Genomic DNA, 26,937 nt, shown 5'->3' on the forward strand with positions numbered 1-26,937 from the left:
TAAATGCGGACAGACGTGTTTTGGAAAACGGAACACTCAAACGGCGTCTGGGGTGACGTTTCACATACGCCACCTCACTTTTAGGGTATTTTTGGGTTTTCGTCCCATTTTCAAAACCCCATTCTCTCTCTTAGACTCCCTCTGTAGAAAAGAAGGTTCAAGCCTTTACCTGCCATTGAAGCTCTGTTCATCATCTCAAGGCCTTCTCCTTTCTGCTTTACAGATTTCATCTTCCAACTCCATAAGTCACCATTCTTTTTCGCTTCCATTTCTCTGGTGGATTTGCTTACAATCTTTTTAGGGTTTCATCGTTCCCCTTTCTCTATATTTCAAAGAACCAAATAGCTTGTCTGGTTATGGGGAGATTTCGGAGGCATTGTAATACTCCTCAAACCATGTCAAGTTTCAGATCTCGTTATGCGATTCCTGACAACGTAGCTACAGTTTTCGCTCCTGAGGATGCCATCCGTGAAAGTTTTGATTTTGACACCTTTCATATTCCAGTAGTAGCCGTCGTTGAGGGCGGGGTTAGGTTTCCATTAGCTCTCTTGCTTCGTCAGGTCCTAGCGTACTATAGGCTTTCCCCTATGCAGGTTTCTGCCAATTTCTTTCGAGTGGTTATGGGTATAAATGCCCTAAATCAGATGTTAGGGACCTCTTTAGGTTTGTATGACATTCATCATTTATACAGTATCTCTTGAACCGGGGATGCCCTTACATATTACTTAAAAAGTAGGGATTCTAGAAAGAAACTTGTCCTTGAACTCCCTGACTCTGCTCGTGGAGACGACGATGACTTTCTGATCGTTACGGGTAACTTCGAACCCAGAAACGAGGACGGCCAAGTGATTGGTTTTCATGCTCCTCACGTATTCGGGAGCCCACGTTAGTGCCCTCCTCCTAATTCATATGTTCTTCCTTTTTCATAGGAAAAGCTTTTTCATGCTTCTAATTATTTGTGCTTTGCTATTTTTCAGCATCAAACATCAATCGAGGATATAATATCATAACCCCTCAAGTGCACGTAGCAGATATCAGACGAGCACTTGCTTTCAACGGTGAAGGGACATACCTTGCTGGCCGAGCAAGAGCAGCTCAGGTACTACTCAGCTACAAAGCGTCATACGGGGGTTTTATTGATCGGCATACCCGTGCAGCTGACAACCTTGTAGTAGCTGGTCCTTCAAGACCAGTCCCCGAACAAGAAGAGAGGCATTCTCGAACTCCTCCAATCTCTTACAAACCAATCTCTCTTGCTGAGGAAGCTTCCAGTTCCACATCCAGCTTGTCTTCCAGCGGCTATACCCTCTCACCTCCAGAGATGAACCGGCCAATTGACTTAGGCAGCCTCCTTACCATTCCTGGTCGGGGTTGTAACGTTGCTCGGGGCCAGGGTGGTCAAGGTCGTGGTCGTCGCCCCCAGACTCAAACCGATGCTCCCCCAGGATTTTCTCCAGAGGAAATTGAAGCCCTCCATCGAGAAAAACGTCAACGAGTGGAGGAAACTCAGGAGCGGCCCCCACAAGCCTCTTCGTCTCCTGCTCCTATCTGGGCTCCTTCTTTCTCTCATGGGAATCGAGCTATCACTGCTCGGGACAATGTGGAAACTGACGGTACTGCTCTTGCATTGTCCTAGGCCTTTCTGTTGCCTGGAGATGTGCAGAAAGAAGTAGCAATGTCTCCTGACAACCTCCTGAGCTCATTTATGTCCCATAATGCCAAGGTAAAATTTCCCTTTGTACACCATATCTTTTGGTATCTATGTCTAACTGGTTTGAACGTTCCAGGTGATGCAAAAAATGGTAGCCATGGCTCAAAAGCTTAGCCAGTCCGAGCCCCAACGTGCCAAACTTGTCAGTGAGAACACCAAGCTACAACGTACCATTATTAGGCTCGAGAGAGAGAGAAACCAAGTCCTGGGGGTAGCTGATGGTCTTAAGGGGCAGCTGAAGGGGCTGAAGATAGTCTTAATCAAACTCTGAAAGAACTTGAGGCGAGCCAGAATGAAGCCAAAGCTGCATTTGAAAAGGGTTACAATGAAGGAATCAAAGTAGCTACAGAAAGCTACACGAACCAGATGCCTGGGATTCAAGACCAAGTTTGGGTGGCCTCCTGGATAGCTTGCCTTGCCAAAGCTGAGATACCTGAGTCATCTCCCCTCTGGACCAACATCGAACTACCAAGTGCTGCTGCTGGTTGTGAGGAAGATATTACTGAGGAAGGAGATGAGGAGCAGGAGGTGCATACGTCTGAGCAACATGTTCCTGATGTTGAACCAGGTGAAGTCATGACCAACCCTGGCCAGAAGGAAGTCAGTGGTGGTCAACCTGAAAATACCACGGAAGGCTCGACTGTTCCAGCAGCTCCTACGACTGCTCCTACAACTGTTCAAGATCTCACAGAAGACGAATAAATTCAATCGTCTGTTAGAATACTGTGTTGAAACGCTTTAAGTATTTCGTACTGTTCTTTGGTTTGTAAGTTTCCCGTACTTAATCGTTAAAGTTTCACGTACATTATGCATATATTCGTATGCTTCGAAAGATGTTTTAAGCGTCTGGTAAGTTTCTCGTACTTATGCATATATTCATATGCTTCCAAGTTTGTGCATATTCTCATATGCTTGAACAGTTTGTGCATATTCTCGTATGCTTTATATGCCAAGCCAAGTGTTTCGTACTTCAAATTCCATACAAGTGTTTTCATACTTGTATTCGTTAAGTTTCACGTACTTAGAACATCACACAAGTGTTTCGTACTTGCGTTTAAGTTCCACGTACTTAAATGTATAAGTCCCCTGCTCCCCAATACGAATGAGGGAAACTAATCTCGAAGTTCATATTTTGAAAACAAATACCAAGAGCACAACATTTATACTGAAAAAAGTGACTTTATTCGTAATCTGTAAAACTCAAGAGGGCGTTATTCGTACCCCTTGCAACGAAAATAACAAAACTAGAACACAAGAGAGTTTTATTCGTAACTCTCACACAATCACGATGTGCATAAAGAAAAACATATTCATATAAAAAACTTTCTCAGATTATGGACATTCCAAGGTCTTGGCACTGGGTTCCCGTCCAAGTCTGCCAATCGATAAGCCCCAATGCCCACGATCTCAGTAACTCGATATGGGCCTTCCCAATTGGCCCCTAACTTGCCCTCATTAGCCACTTTAGTGTTGCCGAGCACTTTCGTAAGACCAGGTCTCCAACACCAAACTCTCGTGGATGCACATGTTTGTTGTAGCCTTTGATTAGCTGCTCTTGGTATGAGGCCAAGTGCACCAGGGCCCGTTCTCGTCGTTCCTCGGCAAGGTCTAATTCAATCTCCAAGGCTCTATCATTTCCTCCACTTTCAACCAAAGTGGTCCTGTTGGTCGGCAGACCTATTTCCAATGGAATAACAGCCTCTGTTCCATATGCTAATGAATAGGGGGTCTCTCCCGTAGACCTCCTAGGCGTTGTTCGGTATGCCCAAAGTATCAATGGCAATTCATCAGGCCATTTCCCCTTTGCTTTATCCAAACGCTTCTTAATCCCATCAAGAATTGTTTTGTTAGAAGCTTCAGCTTGTCCGTTGCTTTGAGGGTAGGCTGGAGTCGAGTAGTAATTTCTTATCCCATACTGGGCACAGAAAGTTTTGAACTTCTTCTGAAACTGGGATCCATTGTCTGTAATCAATGAGTATGGGACCCCAAAACGAGTAATGATGCTCTTCCACACGAACCTTTCTATCATAGGTTCGGTGATTTTGGCCAATGGTTCTGCCTCAATCCACTTGGTGAAATAGTCCGTTGCAACTAGCAGGAATTTTTGATTCCCAGTTGCTTTGTGTAGTGGGCCCACGATGTCCATTCCCCATTGAGCAAACGGCCGGGGACTTGTCAAAGGCACCAGATCCTTGGCGGGCGTTCGAATCATTGGCGAGAATTTTTGACACTTCTCACAAATTTTAACGTACACCTTAGCGTCTTCTTGCATGTACGGCCACCAATATCCTTGGGTGATTGCTCGGTGGGCTATGGACCGGCCCCCAGCATGGCTTCCACAAGTTCCCTCGTGAATTCCGTGGAGGAACTTTTGCACCATTTCAGGATGCACACAAAGTAAATAGGGTCCTGTAAAAGATTTTCTATACAATTTTCCCTCTGGGGATAACCAGAACTGAGCAGACTTGGTCCTTATTTTATGAGCCTCCTTTTTGTCCAAATGGAGTGTTTCATCTCGTAAAAACTCCACAATTGGGTCCATCCAACTTGGTCCTTGGTTCACGTCCAAGACCATCTCTATGCTTCTCCCAATGCTCGGCTCAGTCAGATACTCCACGGCTATCTTTCTTTTAAACTCTGTTGGCACAGCTGCGGCTAACCATGCTAATGAATCTGTGTGAGCATTCTTTCCAGAACTTATTTGCTCAATATACACCCTTTCGAAGGTATCAAGCAGATCTCTGGTTGCCTGTACATAGGCCGCCATCTTTTCGCTCCGGGCTTCATATTGCCCAGACAGCTGATGTACTACAAGTTGTGAATCACAATGTACCCTAACACGTTCTGCTTTTAGAGTTTTTGCACTTCTCAAACCAGCTAAAAGTGCTTCGTACTCTGCCACGTTATTTGATGCATTGAACCCTAGCCGAACAGATAGTTCCAACATTGACCCTTCAGGGGTAAAAGCACAACTCCAATTCCTGAACCGGTGTTGCAAGCTGACCCATCAACGAACAGCTTCCATTCCAGGGGATCTTGTTCGGCTGATACCTGTTTCTTCGTTACAGGTGGCGTTGCTTCATGCTCCTTTCTCGTAGGAGGCAAAGGTGCTACTGTGGGCGAGAATTCTGTCACAAAATCAGCCAACACTTGACCTTTAATTGCTGTGCGCGGCTGATACTCAATGTCATATTGGCTCAACTCAATGGACCAAGTTGAGATTCTTCCCGAGAAGTCTGCTTTTCGTAGCAGTGATTTTAATGGGAACTCAGTGTAAACCACAACTTTATGGCTCTGGAAATAATGTGGCAATTTTCTGGTTGCAGTCCTTAATGCCAGGATTAATTTCTCGAGGGGCAAATACCTTGTTTCAGCATCCAATAACGTTTTGCTCACATAATAAACAGGGATTTGCTCGGATCCCTTATTTCTTAAGAGGACTGCACTCACAGCATGCTCAGAAACGGCTAAGTACAAAACTAGGGACTCACCTGGTTCCGGAGTCGAAAGAAGTGGGGGAGAAGCCAAATATCCCTTTAGGTCTTTGAAGGCTTGTTCGCACTCTGCTCCCTATTCGAATCCTTTCCTTTTCTTTAACAGCTGAAAGAAAGGTCTGCACTTGTCACTTGACCGGCTAATAAATCGATTAAGAGCCGCTGCCATCCCAGTCAACCGTTGGACTTCTTTCGTTGTCCGAGGACTCTGCAGATTCTGTAAGGCCTTTATTTGGTCGGGATTCGCCTCTATCCCCCTTAGAGTTACAAGGTGGCCCAAAAACTTTCCAGAACCGACTCCAAACGCACACTTCGAGGCGTTGAGTTTCAACTTGTATTTCCTCAAGATTTCAAAAGCCTCTCTCAAATCTGCAATATGGCCTTGCCCAGCTTTATTCTTCACCGCCATGTCATCTATGTAAACCTCCATAGTTTTGCCGAGCAATTTTCTGAACATGATGGTTGCCAATCTCTGATATGTTGCCCCTGCATTCTTCAATCCAAAGGGCATGACATTGTAGCAGTACAACCCTCGTGGTGTAATAAAAGAAGTCTTCTCTTGATCTGGCCCAAACATGGCAATTTGATGATATCCCCGATACGCGTCGAGGAAGCTCATTCGCTCGTACCCAGCAGTTGCGTCAACCAACTGGTCTATCCTTGGAAGTGGAAAGCTATCCTTTGGGCAGGCTTTGTTCAGGTCTGTGAAGTCTACGCAGACTCGCCACTTTCCATTCTTTTTCTTCACCACAACGGTGTTGGATAACCATTCTGGGTAGTAGACTTCACGTATTGCTTTGGCCTCCAACAAACGATCGACCTCTTCGATAACTGCATCCACATGCTGCACGGCTGCCCTCCGTTTTTTCTGAACGATTGGCTTATGCTGAGGATCAACGTTTAAATGGTGGCAAATTACGTTTGCACTTACCCCAGGCATTTCTTCTGGTGTCCAGGCAAATACATCGACATAAGTCTTTAAGAAACTTATCAATTCAGTCTCTTCGTCTGCTGGCAGCGATTCCCCAATCATAAAATACCTATTTGGATCAATCTCGTTGATCTGTGTTTTCTTCAAACTCTCAACTACCCTCTCGGTTGGGTCCTTACCGATATCCTCAATGGTCGGCTGATCTGGAATTTCCACTGTGTTGACATGGTGAGCGTTATGGATTCTTTTTATGATGGATACCAAACATTGTTGAGCTACCTTTTGGTTACCCTTGATCTGTTCAATCCCATTGGACCCTGGGAACTTTACCATTTGATGGAAAGTAGAAGAGACTGCCCTCATCTTATGTAACCATGTTGTCCCTATAATCACGTTTATAGGAGGATGGTACATCCACCACCAGGAAGTCGGTTCGTAGCACCACTGTACCAGCCCGAACAGGCAAAGTTACCTTTCCCAATGGCCAAATTACTCCTGCTCCAAATCCGACCAAAGGGGTTACTGATTGTACCAAATCTTCTTGAGTTAATCCCAGTTTCTTGAATGCATCGTAGTATAGCACTTCGGTGCAACTCTCAGAGTCCACTAATATTCTTTCCATGTCATATTCCCCAACTCGTAGGGTTATGACCAAAGCATCGTTGTGTGGTACCTGGACTCCTCCCAGATCTTCATCTGAAAAAACTATGCCTTCGTTGCATGCCTCTTCGCTACGCCCTCTCTTTTTTCCCAACTGCATCACATGTTGGTCGTGTTTAATCTGTCTCTGAAGCAATCTCACCTCATTTCTCGTATAAGGCTCGGCTAATCCATGTATCATATGGATTACTCCCTTTGGATTTTGTTCGTAATCCAATTCCATTGCTTTTTCTTTATCCTTCAGATCTTCTTGGATAAATTCTTTGAGATAACCTCGCGAGACCAGATCATCAAGATGCCGTTTAAACATCTCACAATCCTCTGTCATATGGCCCCAATCCTTATGGTAGCTGCAGTGCTGATTCGTAGCACGTTTTGCATCTTTATTCCCACCTAGAGTTGGAGGCCATTTGAAATAGGGCTGATTCTTTATTCGATAAAGAATTCTGTAAATGGGCTCTTTCCAGATCGTATTTATTGAGAAGAATGATTTTGGATCCGGAGCTTGTTTATCCTTGTACTGCTCTTTCTTCACCTGCCCATAATCTTTCCTTTCACGATAAGTTTTGGGCTCTGGCTTGTCTGCTTTCTTTATAGGCCCCTTTACTTGCTCGGCGGCCAGCTTACCATCCTCCCGTAGAATGTCATCCTCGTTCCTGGCGTGCTGCTCAATTCGCTCCATTAGTTTTGCCAATGTCAGCACTAGACTCATATTTAGGGACTTACGCAGTTCCCCCCGAACAGGTAAACCCGTCTTGAACGTGGCTATCGCGTATTCCTCACTGCAACCTTCAATCTCGTTGAAGGTTTCCCAGTACTTTTTTGCATATGTCTTGATTGGCTCGTCCTCACCTTGCTTCATAAAGGAAAGGCTCTCAAAAGTTTTTGGAGCTTTCCTGCTCGTCAAAAACCGTGCAATGAATTCCTCAGCTAACTGCACCCATGTTCGGATGGAGCGTGAACCCAACCTGTGAAACCAAGACAAAGCTACCTTCCCCAAACTTAACGGGAACATCTTGCACATAATTGCATCATCTCCTTCATGCATAAACATCGCCTGCTGGTAATGCTGTATATGTGCCACGGGATCAGCATCTGTCTCGTAGAGGATGAACGTTTTGTGTTTCACTCTGGTCGGCAACCTAGCCTCCTGTAACTTTTTTGCAAAAGGGGAGGATGCTATGTTCTTGAGTGCTTTCCGTGCTGCTTCTCGTGCAGTCATGGTTTCATCCTCTGGTCCTTTCTTTTCGTTGGGCCTAGTTCTTTGCCAATCGGAATCAGGGCTTTCGTACCTGTCCCTATGATGTTTCCTACTCCCTTCCTCCTCAGAAGTAGAGCTTCGACCTCTGCTTCTCCTCTTTCTCGGAGAAACCCTCCTTCGCTCGGGTGTTCGGGTCTTGCTCCTCTCTTTTCGTGGAGAAGCTTTATGTCACCTTGGGGTTGGGCTTCTGCTCCTGCTCCTTCTTCCTCGTGAAGGAGCTTCTCTGAATTGTACCATAGCATACCCACTGCCCCTGGAATTTCTTCGAGACAGTCCGGAGTCCTCCGGATGTTCCCTGATTCTCTCTAGTTCTCTAATCTCGTGTTCTCATTTTTTAATCAAACGAGCATACTCCTCAATTTCTTGCCTCTATTTATCAAGAACATCTTCGCTACGGTGCACACTCCTGGAGTGTGCGACCGATTCATCCCTTCGATGGGATTTACTCCTTCTCGTGGATCTAGAAGCCGTCTCTCCATCTCTATTTTTATTGTGGACGGTAAGGGGGCGGCTCTTACTCGTGGTCCTCCTGTGTCCACCCTCGGGCTTTCTCAGAGCCCCAGGTGGAGATTTATCCCTTCCTCCCTCTAACACATCCTTTAGGTCGTGCGGTGTTGCTGGATCTACTTCCACCATGGTCGTATTTCAAAGGGAACTCTTTCGATTTCCACAGACGGCGCCAATTGTAGGTGGACAAATTCAAGTAGTGCTTTGATCAGCACTAGATTGTAATGGCTTCTCGTGCCTCTTGACCGGAACCCTAGTTCGTCAACGAAACCCTTGACCTGCAAAACAAACAAAGAGTGAGTGCACCTTTGCCTCTCGTGGCAAAGGCCCTCCGATGCCTTTGTTAGTATTTCGTACTAAAGGAACCCTAATTATCAGTAGGTAAATATCGAATAATGCAATGTATTGCGTTTCTTTTTCCTCAAAGTTTACCTCGTATTTATAGATTCACAGATGCTTGCTGCCCAAGCATCCCTGTCGCCCTAGGATTCCTATCTCGTAAAGGAAACCTAGGATATCAAGGATTCTCGTTTCCTTTATCAGTTTGCTACCTTAGTCCTTTTAGGACTCTTTTCCATAGCTAGCCGAACATCCCATTCCCGTTGGGTATCTTTTACAGATCCTATATTCTCGGGATATCACTTTAAACGGAATACCACTGTTTCTAGACTCTTCCAAAGTGTTCCCTCTACTTCAACATCTGATAGGACTTCTCTCCTTGTTCGGCCACATCATAGCCGAGCAGACAGCCTGGACCAGCCACTTCTCATGTAACTGGTCCTTTATCAATTATTTGGACCATTCCTTTCTTTAGGAGTTCCCCTCCTGTTCGGCTTTCTCGTCGCCGAACAGACTACTTGGACCAATGACTTCTCATGTCACTGCACTGAGAATAGTACAACCTCTTTGGACCATTGACTTTTCATGTCACTGCACTGAGAATCGTACAACCTCTCTGGACCATTGACTTCTCATGTCACTGGTCCATAGTGCGTTGACCTTTTCTTCGAACCGTGTTCGGGCTCTTCTTGGGCCTGTTCGGGAATACCTCCCTACAGCAGCGTCCTAATAAGCATAAGACAGACTCGAAAGAGAGACAACCTAGAAGCTGCCCTAAACATGCTCCTACGCAAAACAGTAAGTATGTACAGTGCATGCGATAGGAAAAGCAGTAACACGTAGACAGTATATGGGGTTAGATGCAAATAGATCTTACCCTATAGGTACCTGTCCTAATTTGAAGAGTGCTAGTGCTTGTATATGCAAAGGCTGGTTTTGGCTTGTAATAGGTTCCTCGGACTAGAGCCAAGATATACCTCCCGCTACCCGCGTAGTCACAGAGCAACAGTCAAATGGTAGAATGACTCATCATCGTCGAAGGTTGTTGGTCATTCGGGGTCCCCAGGCTCTGGTAAATCGTGCCGGATTGCCAAAACGATCCAACGAGGTTTATTCCACATCGATGCAAATGAGAATGCTAGAAAGTTGATTAATGAAACAGAATCGCAAATTCGCAAATGCCTTTTCAAAATTGGCTCTCTTTATCAATCAATACTTAGAGGAAACTACACAAGAGAACAATCGGAAAAGCCCCAGATCGGATTGGCCGGACACGAGGTCCTATTAAATCACCATTCCAACCTTCGGCAGCGCGAAGCTCACCATTTTGACAGACTTTTAAAGGGTTGTTCACAAGTGAATTAAACTCTAAGTCTGGATTAATATTGATTCGATGTATCCCCAGCAGAGTCGCCACTGTGGGCATCATGCCCTTGGAAATTTTCGGATTTCCAAACGCGAGGGCTCGATATCGAGGGAGCGCGAGCAGAGGCGGCACGCGCTCGCAAAAATACAGAGTCGGCAATCAGGTTTTGAAGGTCTGACACCCAAGTAACCGTACTTCGAAGCACCTACCGCGCTAATTTGATTTGAAAAAGTTAAGGAACCAGTCCGTCATAACCATATCTGGGTTCGGGAGCCAGGTTACGAGAGTGAAGGGTTTTATGGCACCCCTCTCACCCAATCTGGAGATCGGCCTCTACTCAGGTATTTGCAAAAATATTTGCGATTCTATTTGATTAATCAATTCTTTAGCCAATTAGGGGCGGGGAACAGTTTAAGGGGATTAAAACTGTAACATATTTGCAGGATGTGATATGAGAGATAGCATGGATGGATGATATGTTAGAAAATAAATGAGATAAAATCCAACACTGTGACTGGATATCAAAACAATGCCTTTTGTATGAATTTTAACAAACAGTGGCCAACTTGCATGCATGGACCTACGTGCATGCAAGCCCACCATCGCGTGACAAACCCATATAATTGCGCGATTGTATATCCTAACATCAGGTTGAATTTTGTCTCCTTCTGGGCTCTGGAAGGACCAGTGCACACTCAAGATCAAACCAAGCAGTTTATATGTACTGAAAGTAAATAATTATTACAAACAGGAAATAAGATGCAACCCCTAAACAGTGGGGGTATTAAAACAAAGGTCGTGGACCAAGTTGCCTATGCAAAGGCAATTTCTGGAAATAGGCTAACCGTCGCGCGATGCAGTGAGATCACCACGCGAGGGTTTTGGACTTCCTGGAATTGCTTTTGCATGCTTGGACTCTGAGACATCTTCAGAAGCAACCCAGGGGCATTCCAGCGTAACTGAATGAGCAATCTAAGCTAAATTACAGATTTTTAGCATGCAAAATAGTGAGTCTGGTTTTATCATACATCACAGTGATCTATAATATGACAAAATTGAAAATAACTAGCATCCCCATCCCCACGAGGAGCGTCGCACGCTGACTGGGACAGTCACGTGCGGGAATGGCTCCATCGCAAGTAGGTATACCAGTTACACGGTTTTTGAAACCTTGCCAGCTTTAGGGCCAAAGCATGGTATTGATTACCAGCTTTGACCCTGCCAGCCCCCCTCAGGGATCAGAATAGGAAAGCAGTAGGTATGCTATACCTTTGCTTGAGTTTGAAAGAGTGCTTGAGCTTTGAGTTGAGTTGAGTTGAGGTTGGATGCTTTTGAGTGGTAGAAACAAGGTGGATAGTTTTTTGGTATTAGGGTTAGGATTTTGTAACCTTTTTGCTTAACCTTTCTAATCCAATATGTATGGATTTTTTGAACCCTTTAAAAGATGAACAATGGGGGGTATTTATAGGGCAAGACCCTTCCATTAATGGAAACCCTCCATTAATAGAAACTATTCCTTTAATGGAAATCTTCTATTAATGGAAAGCATTCCATAAATGGAAACTATTCCATTAATGGAAATCTTCCATAAATGGAAAGCTTCTAGAAACCTTCCAGAAGTGGAAATCTTCCAGAAACCTTCCAGAAGTGGAAAGTACAAGGTCGGCTGCAACTTTTACCAGTGCGCGCGGATCGCAAACTGGCACGCGCGAGCAAAACCAACACGTGCCACTAGGGTTTTTGGTTTTTTGAAGTGGCTTAGGATTGGTTAGGTTCAAGGGTTTTGTAAACACTCAAAGCTCAAACACTCGACATTCCCGGGTGTTCTTGATCCAATTCATCATCGGGGAATCAAAACCGAAATTAAACTAATCTCGAAGCCCAGATTGGGGTGTCTACAGGTAGCAAGAGAGGAGATGGAGGTAGAGGAGGTGGAGGCCGTGGTGACAGCGCGGGTCAGAGCGAGACCAGGTTGCCTGCGCTTTCCTGGACAATGGATGTGGTGACCGCTAAGGGAGTCCCTGGCCTAATGGAGGTGCCACGTCCTACAGTCGAGCCTCCAGAGTTCCTTGCTCAGGTATATCCTATTTTTGTTCCCTTCGTACGTCTTGCTATTGGCACTGCACGTTCTGATTTTTCCTTGCAACGCATAGGTGACTCCGAAGTACGTCAGGGAAATGGCAGCGGCCATGATGGACCTAGAGTAGGTGGTGCATCAATATGCCTTAGGTCATCCCCTGGCAGTACTGACTCACGTTAGAGGGACGATGGTAAACCCTTAAATCTTAGTCGTTCTCCATTACCCTTACTCATGATTATGATGCAAATGCTATATGAATGTTGTGCTATTGCAGGCTAGAGGAGAGGCTGCTCGAGGACTACGCAGAAAGTCTGTTCGCATGCCTATGCAACAGGCTTCCTCTGCTGGCTCTCGGGAGGAAAGTCCATCGAAGAGACAGTGACACTCTGGTGGCACCGAGGAGGAGCCTATTGCCGTTTCAGACTAGACCGAGGAGCCTACAGACATTGATCTGGAGGACACCTTTAGCAGTACCGTGCCCAGGGTGACTCGCAATCAGGAGGTTGTCAGCTCCGAGGCAAAGGAGGAGGCCTCTGAGGAGGACGAGGAGGAGGGTGAGGACAGAGATGAGGATGAGGACTGAGTTTTCTCTTTTTTTTGCTTTTTGTCTTTTGACGGAGCCTGCGTGCTTCCCTTTGTAAGGTGCCTATTTACCCTTGGTAGATAGGATTTTGTGCATCAAGCTTGCAAGCCTTATTTTACTTATGTACTTCGACTCATGGATGCCCAGGATTTTATGTATAGAAATGGTTCTTTCAACGTCTTTGTTATTCAATTTCGTTTTTTATTGTTGTACAAAAGAAATTGAACAACCAAGATTATTACCGTAATGTGCAACTAACCAATGATCGCAAAAATGAGTCTAATACAGGGTTTGAAATGAAAATCATATGGACAAAGGAAGCGAAATCAAAGAAGCGATTGATCAAATCTTGAGGAATTGAGGCTTTATCTGAGAATTTACACAGATGCCCTTGCTATGGGCTCGAATATGGTCACATCAACCTTTAAGATTTGGTACGCGGCTCGGAAGTTTTAACTTCATGCTTGAATGTACTCAAAAACCAAGAAAAAGTTGACTTTAAAGGGTGACAATCTCAAACTTTTCTACCCGAACCGGAACTTGAACCAAGTTTCTTTTGACCAATGTGACTTGTGAGACTCGAGAAAACAACTTGAAACGATTCGAGACGTGATTTGACATCTCGACACGGCTTAAGAATGGGATTATGTTGACTTTTTGCACCACGACCTTGAATTTCGGGAGTTGACTCAAAACAAAACATCCTTAAAGTCCCAAATACTTGTTGGAGTGTGTTCTGGTGGTCGATGGTGCCCTGAGATGCCTCCAATTCATTCCATTCTTTTGTTGTCAAAAACTGCAGAAATGCAGACACAATATGTCGCGCGGGTCTTCAAAATACCGTGCATTATGTCATAAGATTCCGCGGTATATTAGTGTGACACCGTGCTGACTTTCTAGTTTCAATATACCGCGCGTGGCTCCATTATGCCGCACGTGGTTGTTTTTCTGACAGTCTGCATTTTGTTGTTTTCCAAGACAGATTGCACGATGGTTGAAGTTTGACCTATGCAATGGCATTTCTGAGCCAGTGCATGCCTGCATTGTGCTTCCATGCAATGACCAAGCCTTTTCCCATGCAAAATCCATGCAAAATTTGCACTTTTGGAACCCAAGGCTCCTTGAAAGTTGAAGTTGTTTCCTCCATCCTTCCTATAAGTTCAGGCCTTCTACTTCAAATTCTTTCTATCCCACTCAACTCTCATTCTTCTAAAGCTCACTCTTCCTCCCAATGGCCCTTTCACTCACCGGTTCGCTCCGCCCACGGCTGGTTTCAATGGAGGGCGTTGATTGGATCAACTTCTGGGCTCATTGTAGAGAGGTATTCCCGGACAGGTAACAATAATACCCAAACATGCAGTACGTGGGACCACGATTTGATTAAGACAAGATGAGTAACTGTGCAGTATGGTGGTCGGCAATGAGGACTAACGACATGAGAAGTCATTGGTCCAAGAAGTCTGTACGGGGTCAAGATCCAGCAAACATGAGAAGTTGTTGGACCAAGAGATTGATATAGGTACAGTGACATGTGAAGTCACTGGTTCAAGTAGTCTATTCGGCAACGAGAGGGCCGAACAGGAGGAGAGCTCTTCAAAAGATGTTGGTCCAAGTAGTTGATAAATGACTAGTTACATGTGAAGTGACTAGTCCAGGCAGATTGTTCGGCCATGAGATAGCCGAACAAGGAAAGAACTCCAATCAAGTGTTGGAGAAAAGGGAATACTCTAGGAGGTTCCAGGACAGTGGTGTTCCGTAAAGGAATGGGATCCTGAGAACGTAGGATCTAGTAAAGATACCCAACGGGAATGGGATGTTCGGCCAGTTATGGAAAAGAGTCCTAAAAGGACTAAGGTAATGAACTGACAAGGGAACGAGAATCCAAGATATCTTGGGTTTCCTATACGAGATAGGAATCCTAGGGCAATAGGGATATGCTTAGGCAGCAAGCATCTATGATTCTATAAATGCGAGGTAAACCTAGAGGTAAAAGGTACGCAATTAATTGCATTCATACGATACTTCCTATTGATATTTAGGGTTTTCTACTAGTATGTGATACTAACTAAGGCATCGGAGGGCCTTTGCCACGAGAGGCAAAGTTGCACTCACCCCTTTTCTGTTTTGCAGATTAGGGTTCCGGCATCGAACAAGGGCTCCGGTGAAGAGGCGAGGGAAGTCATCGTTGCAATCTGGTGCAATTCTAAGCACCAATTGTTTTCTCCCCCTCATAATTGGCGCCGTCTATGGGAAACGAACCCACGACCACGTGGTGGAAGAAGATCAAATCACACCAGAGGAGCAGTTGGGTGAAGGAGGAGATAAATCCCCACCAGGGGCTCCGAAGAAGGCCGGAGGGGGATATGTGAAGACCACGAGCAAGGGCCACCCCCAGACTATCCATAATAACCCCGAGAACAGGGAGGGTAGGACAGCCACGGAGTCCACAAGAAGGAGTAGGTCCCAACGTGGAGGAGAATCAGTGGCACACTTGAGGAGCGTGCATAACAATAAGGGTATTCTCGATAAAAAGAGACAGGAAATTGAGGAGTACACTTGTTTAATCAGAAAAAGAGAGCATGAGATTCGAGAGCTAGAACGAATCCGAGAACATCCAGAAGACTTTACACTTTCACGAAGAAATTCCAGGGAAGACAGGCTGGCTCTAGTAACACACAAAAAGATTCCATCACGAGGAACAAGGAGCCGGAGGAGGAGTCCTAACCCAAGGCGAAAGAGAGCTTCTTCAAGAAAAAGAAGGAGCAGAAGTCCAACTAGGATTCTTAACAAGCGAAGGGCTTCCCCACGAAAGGGGAGAAGCAGAAGCCGAAGCTCCTCGTCTGAGGAAGGTCCCAGGAAACACCATAGGGACAGGTACGAGAGACCTAATTCCGATTGGGAAAAGAATAGACCGAACAATACAAAGGGACTAGAAGACTAGACCACGACTGCACGAGAGGCAGCACGGAAGGCACTCAGTAATATTGTGTCTTCCCCTTTTTCAAGGAAGCTATAGTAGGCTAGGTTGCCGAGCAGAGTACAGCACGGAACCTTCATCCTCTACGAGACAGATGCTGATCTAGTAGCACACATTCAACACTACCAATAGGCGATGTTTATGCATGAAGGGGATGATGCAATTATGTGCAAGATGTTCCCATCAAGTTTAGGGAAGGTAGCTTTGTCTTGGTTCCATATGTTGGATCCGTGCTCCATCCGTGATGGGTACAGTTGGCCGAAGAATTTACTGCTCGGTTCTTAACAAGCAGAAGGGCCCCAAAGACTTTTGAAAGCCTCTCCGTTATGAAGCAAGGAGAGGATGAGTCGATCAGGAACTATGCAAAGAAGTACTGGGAGACTTTCAACGAGATTGAAGGTTGTAGTGAGGAGTATGCAATAGCAACATTCAAGACCGGGTTGCCTATTCGGGGGGAGCTGCATAAATCTCTGAACATGAGTCCAGTATGAACACTGGCAAAGTTAATGGAACGGATAGAGCAACACGCAAGAAACGAGGATGACATACTCCGGGAAGATGGTAAGGTGGTTGTCGAGCAAGTCAAGGGGCCCTCGAAGAAAGCAGATAAGCCCGAGCTCAAAACCTACCGAGAGAGGAAAGACTACGGACAGGCTAGGAAAGAGCCATATAAAGATAAGCCCGCACCTAATCCCAAGTCTTTCTTTTCCATTACCACAGTTTAGAAGGAGCTCATCTATAGGATTCTTTATTGAATAAAGAATCAGCCTTACTTCAAGTGGCCCCCAACACTGGGAGGAGACAAAAACGCGAAGTGGGCTACAAATCAGCATTGCAGCTACCACAAGGATTGGGGCCTCATGATTGAGGACTGTGAGATGTATAAAAAGCACCTTAATAATTTGGTCTCTCGTGGTTACCTTAAAGAATTTATCTAGGAAGATTCCAAGGATAAAGAGAAAGCAATGGAGTTGGATTACGAACAAAATCCAAGGGGCATAATCCATATGATACATGGATTAGCAGAGCCTTATACAAGAAATGAGGTGAGATTACTCCAGCGGCAGATTAAACACGACCAGCACGTTATGAGGATGGGAAAGAAAAGAGGGCGAGGAGACGACGTATGCAACGAAGGCATAGTTTTTACAGACGAAGACTTGGGAGAAGTTCAAGTGCCCCACAATGATGCTTTGGTCATAACCCTACGAATTGGGGAATATGAAATTGAGAGAATCCTGGTAGATTCAGGGAGTTGTACAGAGGTGTTGTACTATGATGTCATGCCCCATTCCGGAATAGCACCTCATCAGCCTATCCCGATACGACACGCGACAACAGCCCAACAACAACCAGTTACTAGCAATTCCAAGAATAACTAAATATTAAAGTTTAACAGCCACATTTTATTTACATCTCAAAAATGATTGTCATTTACAAACTACAGCGGAAGTCTGTCAAGAAATAAACATAACCAACTATTATCCAAATTAAAAACTAAACTAAACTAGGCAAATATCATCTATGGGCTGGGAGACAAAGACTCTCTCAGGCCTCAACCACGCACTTCTCAAGCGAGTCACAAAAACGCAAAATGTGACCTGTAGTGGACACCGACCTATACCTGCAAAACTGAAACCCCAAACGAGTTCCAGGAGTGTAAATGAGACATGGATGTTGTTCAATATAGACAATAAATCCAAGTTCATCATTAATTAAGCATTAAGCAAATAATCGACACAAAGTCTTTAATCCGACACATAGTCACTAGCTCGACACAAAGTCATAATTTTGGCATAAAGCCATTGAATCGACACAAAGTCAAAGGCACGACACAAAGTCCGGCCGTTGGCCGTTGTTGCCCACTGACATGAAGTCACAGTCCAAAATCACAAATTCAATCCAATTGAAGAACATCTATGAATCGAACACTCACCTCGGTCTCCAACAAAAAGAAAACCAACGCAGTCACTCCCTACGTGGAGCTGCGGTACTCGTCATCGTCTCCGAACCTAACAAATATTCCGCACATATGAGCTCAAAGTTTAATTCCAAAAGCAAAGAAGTAAATTCATCAATTTTTACCTCAAAGCCAAAAATCTCACAAACACACTTTCTAGCAGAACCATTGATCGAATTCTGACTATAGCATTTCTATTGGTTTAGGATTAGACTTCGAGACTATGACCATTAGAAAATACACTCTTAGAACATCAATCTCAATATAAAATTTGCCCTAATTGGAGTCTGAATGACCAAGATACGTTCAAATGAAGTTACACATCTAAAACAGAAATCACAGTTCCAACAGAACAGTCCGTGATCGAATGCTCATTAAAAATCACATACTCAATCTTTTCCAATAATTCCAACACCAAAACATCACCAATTGATCAATGTTTAAGACTCATGTTCACCCATGTTCACCCAGTGTAACATCTATTTATCTTTGAGGTGCTTAAATGTTATATTTAATAACTTAAGGGCTAAAGTGCAATTTTCTTCCAAAGTGTGGTGCATGTGTGCCGTGTGTTTTGTTTGGTGAGGTGTGTGTGTGATTCATTGAAACAAAAAGAAAAAAATAAAAAACAAACCCAAAGGAAGTTCTGATTTCTACGTTAGAGAGAGAGAGAGAGAGAGAGAGAGAAAGAGAGAGCAGCGTGGAAGAAGAAGGGAAAAAGAAGAAGAAATTGGGGTTAGGTTGATTGAAGCTCAATTAGGTAATTTTCATCTTCTTAAATGCTGGGATTTCCTATTTCACATGCTAGGTTTTTGTTCTGCATCTAATATGCTCTGAATTGAAGCCATGGGAGAGGGTTTTTGAGGTTGAAATTGAGTTTTTATTTCAGAAAATTCGTGTATATGATGAGCATGCATAACTGCGTTTGAACAAGTTAATAATTTGTCCTGTTTTGACGAATTTTTCTCATCGACGTTCCTATCATGTTATTTTCTGATAAATTTACTGTAGATGCCTCTGTGAGTTTAGTTTATGCTGTAAAAATTTCAGAATTTTCTGAGCAATGTGGAAGAAGATAAAAATCGTGAACCGAACTGGTGTCTGATTCGCGTCTGTGCAGACAGCGCAGACACGTGTTGGAAAAACGGGCATAACTTCTTGCTCGGGTATCGGTTTTACGCACCGTTTCTTGATTCAAAAACTAGACTCGTATATCTTTCTGAATATGTTTGGGTTGTGTCGTGGCTCTTTCTAGATTATAGCAGTTTTTGAATTAAAGTTCAGGTTTTGGTACTTCTGAAATTCTGGACAGCTTTTGGCTTGTGTTCGTCATGAAATTCCTCAAGTTTAAGCATGCTGGGTGGACATGGGTTCTCATGAGTCTTAAACATTGATCAATTGGTGATGTTTTGGTGTTGGTATTATTGGAAAATATTGAGTATGTGATTTTTAATGAGCTTTCGATCGCAAACTGTTCTGCTGAAAACTGTGAATTCTGCTTTAGATGTGTAACTTCATTTGAGCGTATCTTGGTCATTCGGACTCCGTTTAGGACAAATTTTATATCAAAATTCATGTGCCGGAGGTGTACTTTCTAATGGTGGTGGTTTCATAATCTGGTTTTAACCCTATAAGAAGTTATAGGCAGAATACGACAGGCTGGTCATAGATTTCAAACCAAATGTAGGGGTTATGTGGTGTTTGAGTGTTAGACTTGTTTAGGGACACTTCTAAACCTTTGAGATAGACATGTTAGTATGCGTTAAGTATTGTTAATCTATTGTTGGTGTCATAGAGTATTGTTAGGAGGTAGTTTTGACATTTAAGCGTTCAATAAAGTGATATGGTTAGCTTGTGGTTAGGTAACAAGCCGATCAATTGGAGAGGTTCCGAAACTGTAAGTTTGGCGTACCTCGGTCGATACAAGGTGAGTGTGTCTGATATGGTTCTTCTCAATAAGATATTGCTATGGTGGTATGTATATATCTTGCTAATGGTATTTTAGCTTTCAATATGATTATCGATATGTAAATAATGCGGTGGAGGTGATCATATATCAATGATATCATGCTAATCGAGGTTTAGCTATTGATATGGATATATGTGGTCGAAATTGTATATCATGCTATATATTGTTTTAGCTAATGGTATGCATGCTTGTTGTATGTTGATTGTAGCCGCGAAAGGATTGTGGAGTGAGTCACGCCATGTCGTATGCCATTCCGTCTAATTAACGAAGGTTGGGAGCATGGTTTGCGAGACACAATGCCTTGGGTACATGGGAATGTGGCAGACGTGTCACTGCATGCTTGTGTGATTTACATTCATGCTGTCGTTAATTCAGTTATTGTTACGTGGCTGTTTATTGGATAATATTGCTATGTTTGGCGGATGTGGTGGTTATAACTATTATACTCATACGGGTATTGCAGTTATGTTGGTGGTGAATATTCTGATTGATATTCTTATGGGTATTGTGATATTTTATTGAGCATTTCTATATCTCACACACTCTGGCTTTCCTTTTTGGTCTACCAGGTAGCAGGTTTCTTAGAGTGGTTCCACTACCGGTCGACGTGTTGAGGTGTACTCGAGTATTAGCTTTGGGAGGTGTTGGTGGTCGAGCGTGCTGTAGGTAGTTATTGAAGGAATTGATTTTTATAAGTTGTAGTTTAGTCATTGGTGAATATGTTGAAGTATAGAACTTAATAAGTCTTGTGGTAGTGGTTATGGTTTTAGCTATGCAGGCTTGTGATTGGTTGATCGGTACGTTGACTCATTTCTGTTTTATTGTGAGAAGTCTTCCGCTAAGTTGTATTCTGATTGGTTGTAGAGTGTGGTGTGGTCTTTTGTGTGGAATGCCACGTGGCCGCGCTGACTCGGGCCCACATTGGGTGCCGTTTGCGGGGCGGGGCGTGACACCAAGCATGCTTAAACTTGAGGAATTTCACGAGGAACACTAATCAAAAGCTGTCCAGAATCCCAGAACTTCCCAAAACCTAAACTTTAACTCAAAAACTGCTATAATCTAGAAAGAGTCACGGCACAATCCATACATATTCAGAAAGATATACGAGTCTAGTTTCGGAATCAAGAAACGGTGCGTAGAACCGATACCCGAGCAAGAAGTTATGCCCGTTTTTCCAACACGTGTCAGTGCTGTCTGCACAGACGCGAATCAGACACCAGTTCAGTCCACGAATTTTGTAGGCCAAAACACTTCGAGTTATTTTCTGAAAATTTAACACAATGCAATACACTCACAGATGAATATTCAGGATTTGTTTCAAGAATTTAGAAGATTTTTAGGTACCTTGAATAAATTCGTCAAAACAGGACAGATTATCAACTTGTTCAAACACAGTTATGCATGTTCATCATATACACGAATTTTCTGAAATAAAAACTCAATTCCAACCTCAAAAACCCTCTCCCATGGCTTCAATTCAGAGCATATTAGATGCAGAACAAGAAACCTAGCATGAGAAATAGGAAATTCAATACTTAAAGAGATGTAAATTACCTAATTAAGCTTGAATACACCTTAACCCTAATTCCTCCTTCTTCTTCTTCCTCTTTCTCCTCTTCTTCTTCCTCCACGCTACTCTCTCTCTCTCTCTCTCTCTCTCTCTCTCTCTCTAACGTTGAGAATACAGAACTCCTTCTGGGTTCTTTCTTTGTTTTTTTTGTTTTGATAAGAACACACCTCAGCACACACACACGGCACACATGCACAATGCTTTTTTTTTTTTTAAAATGCACTTTAGCTCTTAAGTTATTAAATATAACATTTGAGCACCTCAATTAAAAAAGGATGTTACAATGATGTTCAAGAAAATGGGTCTAGCCCAAAGAGACTTTGAACAATCCATAACACCTTTGGTTGGGTTTGGTGCAGGTGCCGTCTGGCTCCTTGGAAAAATAATGTTACCTATTCGAGCTGGATCAGTAGTGTTGAGGACAGACTTTCTGGTTGTAGATGTTCCTTCTTCCTATAACGCAATTATAGGAAGGACTTGGCTGCACAAAATGAGAGTTGTCTCTTCTACTTATCACCAGATGGTGAAGTTCCCAGGATTTAATGGGGTTGAAAAAATTAGAGGTAATTAAAAAGTGGCACAACAATGTTTGATTTCCGTCATAAAAAGAGTCCCAAAGGCCCATCATGTTCATACTTTAGAAGTACTGCATCAACCGACTATGGAGGACGTCGGAAAGAACCCAGTAGAGAAAGTGGTTAAGGGCCTGAAGAAAATACAGATCAACAAGGCTGATCCTGAAAGGTATTTTTTAATTGGGGAAACATTGCCAGAAGACGAAGAAGCCGAGTTCTTAAGCTTTTTAAAAGAACACATTGATGTATTTGCATGGGTACCAGAAGAAATGCCCGAAGTAGATGCAGATGTGATCTGTCACCACTTAAACGTTGATCCACAACATAAGCCAGTTATTCAGAAGAAAAGAAGGGCAGCTGTGCAGCATGTAGATGCTGTTATCAAGGAGGTAGATCGTTTGTTGGAGGCTAAAGCAATACATGAAGTTTACTACCCAGAATGGTTGTCCAATACTGTGGTTGTAAAAAAGAAGAATGGAAAGTGGCGTGTCTGTGTGGACTTCACGGACTTAAAAAAGGCATGCCCAAAGGATAGCTTCCCTCTTCCGAGAATAGACCAGTTGGTTGACGCAACTGCTAGATACGAACGGATGAGTTTCCTCGACGCATATCGAGGGTATCATCAGATTGCTATGTTTGGACCTGATCAGGAGAAGACTTCTTTTATTACGCCACGAGGGTTTTACTGTTATAGTGTCATGCCCTTTGGACTAAGGAACGCAGGGGCAACATATCAAAGACTGGCGACCATCATGTTCAAAAAACTGCTTGGCAAGACTATGGAGGTTTACATAGACGATGTGGTGGTGAAAAGTAAAACAAGACAAGGGCACATAACGGATCTGCAAGAAGCTTTTGGAATCTTGCGAAAATACAAACTAAAGCTCAACGCCTCAAAATGTGTGTTTGGAGTAGGTTCTAGGAAGTTCCTAGGCCATCTGGTGACTATAAAAGGGATTGAAGCTAAACCTGATCAAATAACGGCCCTACAAAGGCTACAAAGTCCCAAAACCACAAAGGAAGTCCAGAGGTTGACTGGAATGACTGCATCACTCAACAGATTTATCAGCAAGTCAAGTGATAAATGCAGACCCTTTTTCAGTTATTAAAAAAGAGGGAAGGATTCGAATGGGGAGCAGAGTGTGAACAAGCTTTCCAGGATCTGAAAAAATTATTTGGCCAAGGCTCCACTTTTGTCAACTCCACAGCCAGGTGAGTCTTTAGTTTTGTATTTGGCTATTTCTAGACATGTTGTAAGTGCAGTCCTATTAAGAGATATGGGACTCGAGCAAATCCCTATCTATTATGTTAGCAAAACATTGCTAGATGCAGAAACGAGATATCTGCCCCTTAAGAACTTGGTCCTACCATTAAAGACAGCAACAAGAAAGTTGCCACATTATTTCCAGAGCCATAAGGTTGTGGTTTACACTGAGTTCCCATTGAAATCACTGCTACGGAAGGCAGATTTTTCGAGGAGAATCTCAACTTGGTCCGTCGAATTAAGCCAATACAACATCGACTATCAGCCACGCACGGCAATTAAAGGCCAAGTGATGGCTGATTTTGTGGCGGAGTTCTCACCCACAGTGGCACCCCTGCCGCCTACGAGAGAGGAGCAGGTGACTAGGCCACCAGTAAAGAAGTTTAAAACCCAAGCCGAATAGGATCCCCTCAAGTGGAAGTTGTTTGTTGATGGTTCAGCATGTAATACAGGATAAGGGATCAGAATTGTCCTTTTTCCCCCTGATGGGGTAATGTTGGAGCAATATGTTCGGCTAGGGTTCAGTGCATCAAATAACGTGGCAGAGTATGAGGCACTTTTAGCTGGATTGAGGAGTGCAAGAACATTGAAAGTAAAGCGAGTCAGGGTGTATTGTGATTCACAGCTTGTAATTAATCAACTATCCGGGGAATACGAAGCCCGGAGTGAGAAGATGACGGCATATGTATAAGCAGCCAAGGATCTGCTTGATACCTTCAAAAGGGTATACGTCGAGCAGATAAGTTCTGGACAGAATGCTCACACAGATTCACTAGCCTGGTTGGCTGCGGCCGTACCAACTGAGTTTAAAAGGAAGATAGCAGTGGAGTATTTTGACTGAGCCGAGCATTGGAAGGAGTGTGGAGTTGGTCTTGGACGTAAACCAAGGACCAAGTTGGATGGACCCATTTGTGGAGTTTTTACGAGATGAAATACTCCCTTTGGACAAAAAGGAGGCTCACAAAATAAAGACCAAATCTGCTAGGTTTTGGCTATCCCCGAAAGGGAAGTTGTACAAAAAGTCCTTCACATGTCCCTATTTGCTTTTGTGTGCACCCTGAGATGGTGCAAAAATTCCTACATGAAATTCATGAGGGGACTTATGGAAGCCATGCTGGTGGTAGATCCATCGCCCACTGAGCAATCACTCAAGGTTATTGGTGGCCACATATGCAAGAATATGCAAAGGTATATGTAAAAATTTGCGAGAAGTGATAACAGAGCCTATGATAGAAAGGTTCATTTGGAAGAGTATAATTACTCGTTTTGGGGTACCCTATTCTTTAATTACAGATAGTGGGTCCCAATTTCAAAAAAGGTTTAAGGCTTTCTGTGCCCAATATGACATAAGAAATTATTATTCGACCCCTACCTATTCACAGAGTATTGGGCAGGCAGAAGCATCCAATAAAACCATTCTTGATGGGATCAAGAAGAGGTTGGACAAGGCAAAGGGGAAACGGCCCGATGAGCTGCCCCTGGTTCTATGGGCACACCGAACAATAGGAACAGAGGCAGTTATACCATTGGAAGTGGGTCTGCCGACCAATAGGACCATTTTGGTTGAAAGTGGAGGCAACGATAGGGCCCTCGAAATTGAGCTCGACCTTGCCGAAGAGAGAAGAGAGTGAGCTCTGGTGCATTTGGCTTCCTATCAGGAGCAGCTGATCAAAAGCTACAATAAAAATGTCCACCCACGAGAGTTTGGTGTTGGAGATCTTGTGCTACTTAAGGTGCTCGGCAATACCAAGGTAGCCAACGAGGGCAAGTTGGGGGCCAATTGGGAAGGCCCATATCGAGTTATAAAAATTGTGGGCATAGGGGCTTACAGATTGGCAGACCTGGACGGGAACCCGGTGCCAAGACCTTGGAATGTCCATAATTTGAGGAAGTTCTTTATTTAAAAGACTTCAGTTAATTCTTTATTCTGCTTTTGGATGCACATTGTGATTATGTGGGAATTATAAATGTATTTCCCTTGTTTTTACTCTTCCTTAGTTGCATGGGGTACGAATAACGCCCCCTTGAGTTATCAAATCATGCATAATAAATTTGATTGTGACTTTTTTCAAAATTTTGTGGTCTTTTATGGTTATGGATTTCCACTTCCTCCTTTTGTTTAAATATGAAGCTAGCAAATTATACACCATCTTTCACTCACTTCGTATTGAGGAGCAGAAGAGAGAGGAGTGTAGTAAGTATGAATTACGAGCATTTCAAAACTTGACAAAGTACGAATATACTTAGTTTTTTTATGGTCTAGGTACGAATAAACCTAGAATGCCAATAAACTTCCCAAATAAGAATATATTTGGATAGTAATCTAAAGTACGAATATACTTGGTCATGAAATCCAAGTACGATTACTTGAGTATGAAAAACTTGTTTTACAAGTACAAAGTATGTGACACTTGGAGTTCATACGAGAATATGCAATTTATTTAAGTATGGGAAACTTACAATTATAAACTAAGTATGAATACACTTAGGAGTAAACCAAATATTAGAAATTTGGAGAGCATACGAGAACATGCATTATATGTTTCACAGGTATGAAATACTTGGGTCAAGACATAACGAAATTAGACTAAGTATGAGAACTTAGATAAACATTCATACATACAAACAATTGCATATGAAATATCCACGGATGGTATGAGGTACTAGGCTAAACATTTTAAAACAAGAGTTTATGGCCATGAGGGGCTAAGCAAAACATGTTGTTACGCCACATTGGGCCGAATACCTATATTATCAAAAGTATGAATGTACTGGTGCCTCGCAGGGCCAATACTAACAGTCATGCAGGACCAGCAAAATGTTCCAAAACTCAAAGGTTCACGGGGAGTACTTACCTACCAGTCCAGGTTTTGGACCTTTGGAGGAGACTCGTTTGTAGCTTGTACATTAACCTCGGTACTGGTACCACAACCAGTAACATTCCCTTCCAGGTTGATGGGCTCATTGGTCCCCTCCCAAGTAGGTGAACGATCAGCAGTGGCACCCAGAGACTCTTTAGGTGTACTCTCATCAGCATCAATGAATTCGTCAATCTGCTGTTCAACATCATTAGCTTGTTGTTCCATGGATTCATGGGTAAGTGCTGCACGGTTGCTTGGTAAGTCATTTTCAACCCAGAGGGGCGAATCATCTGCAACCCCAACTTTCATCAAACACGCTTCCCAACATGCAATCCAGATCTGGTCCTGAATGGCCGGCATCTGTTCCACATAACTTGCGGTCGCAACGTCAAAACCTTTTTGATATCCATCATCATAAGCTGCCTTTTTGGTACTATCAATTTTAGACATAGCATGGCTAAGACTGTCCTCAGCGGTTTCAAGCTTCACCTTCATTCCGTCAACTTCTAGGTTCGCCTTGTCTCTTTCCCTTTCCAGCCTGGAGGCAGTTTGCAGCAGCCTGGTATTATCCCTGAGCAGCCTGTTGCGTTCAGGTTCAATCTCCTACATCTTTTGACCCAACGCCACCATTTTTTTGGATAAACTAGCCAGAATCGAGCAGTTAGCAAATGATATGGACATACGTGATACGTAAAGTATACAAAGGAATAAATGAGATACCTTAATCTCACTAACAACGCCAGTGGATATAAGCCGATCTACAGGGGAAACAGACTCTTTTTGCATATCAACCGGCAACAGCAGGCCTTGGGTGAGGGCCAATGCAGTT

At 43.6% G+C, this 26,937-nt stretch overlaps 1 protein-coding gene and 1 long non-coding RNA gene across 2 annotated transcripts; one reads left to right on the top strand and one right to left on the bottom strand.

Annotated features, from left to right (window-relative positions):
* The first annotated feature begins 14,163 nt into the window (after positions 1 to 14,163).
* LOC131306894 (uncharacterized) lies at positions 14,164 to 16,634 on the top strand. Its single transcript, XM_058333323.1, has 3 exons — positions 14,164 to 14,267; positions 15,063 to 15,806; positions 16,442 to 16,634. Exons 1-3 carry the CDS (start codon positions 14,164 to 14,166, stop codon positions 16,632 to 16,634), a joined length of 1,041 nt encoding a protein of 346 aa, XP_058189306.1.
* Positions 16,635 to 17,294: 660 nt separating this feature from the next.
* LOC131307706 (uncharacterized) lies at positions 17,295 to 21,569 on the bottom strand. The gene is made up of 3 exons (XR_009194203.1): positions 21,393 to 21,569; positions 17,846 to 17,921; positions 17,295 to 17,541 (listed from the first exon to the last, which is right to left on the bottom strand). It is a non-coding gene; the product is annotated as an uncharacterized LOC131307706 (long non-coding RNA).
* Between the last annotated feature and the right edge of the window lie 5,368 nt (positions 21,570 to 26,937).

Source organism: Rhododendron vialii, chromosome 11a, assembly GCF_030253575.1.
Source record: "Rhododendron vialii isolate Sample 1 chromosome 11a, ASM3025357v1".
NCBI classification, from domain to species: domain Eukaryota; kingdom Viridiplantae; phylum Streptophyta; class Magnoliopsida; order Ericales; family Ericaceae; genus Rhododendron; species Rhododendron vialii.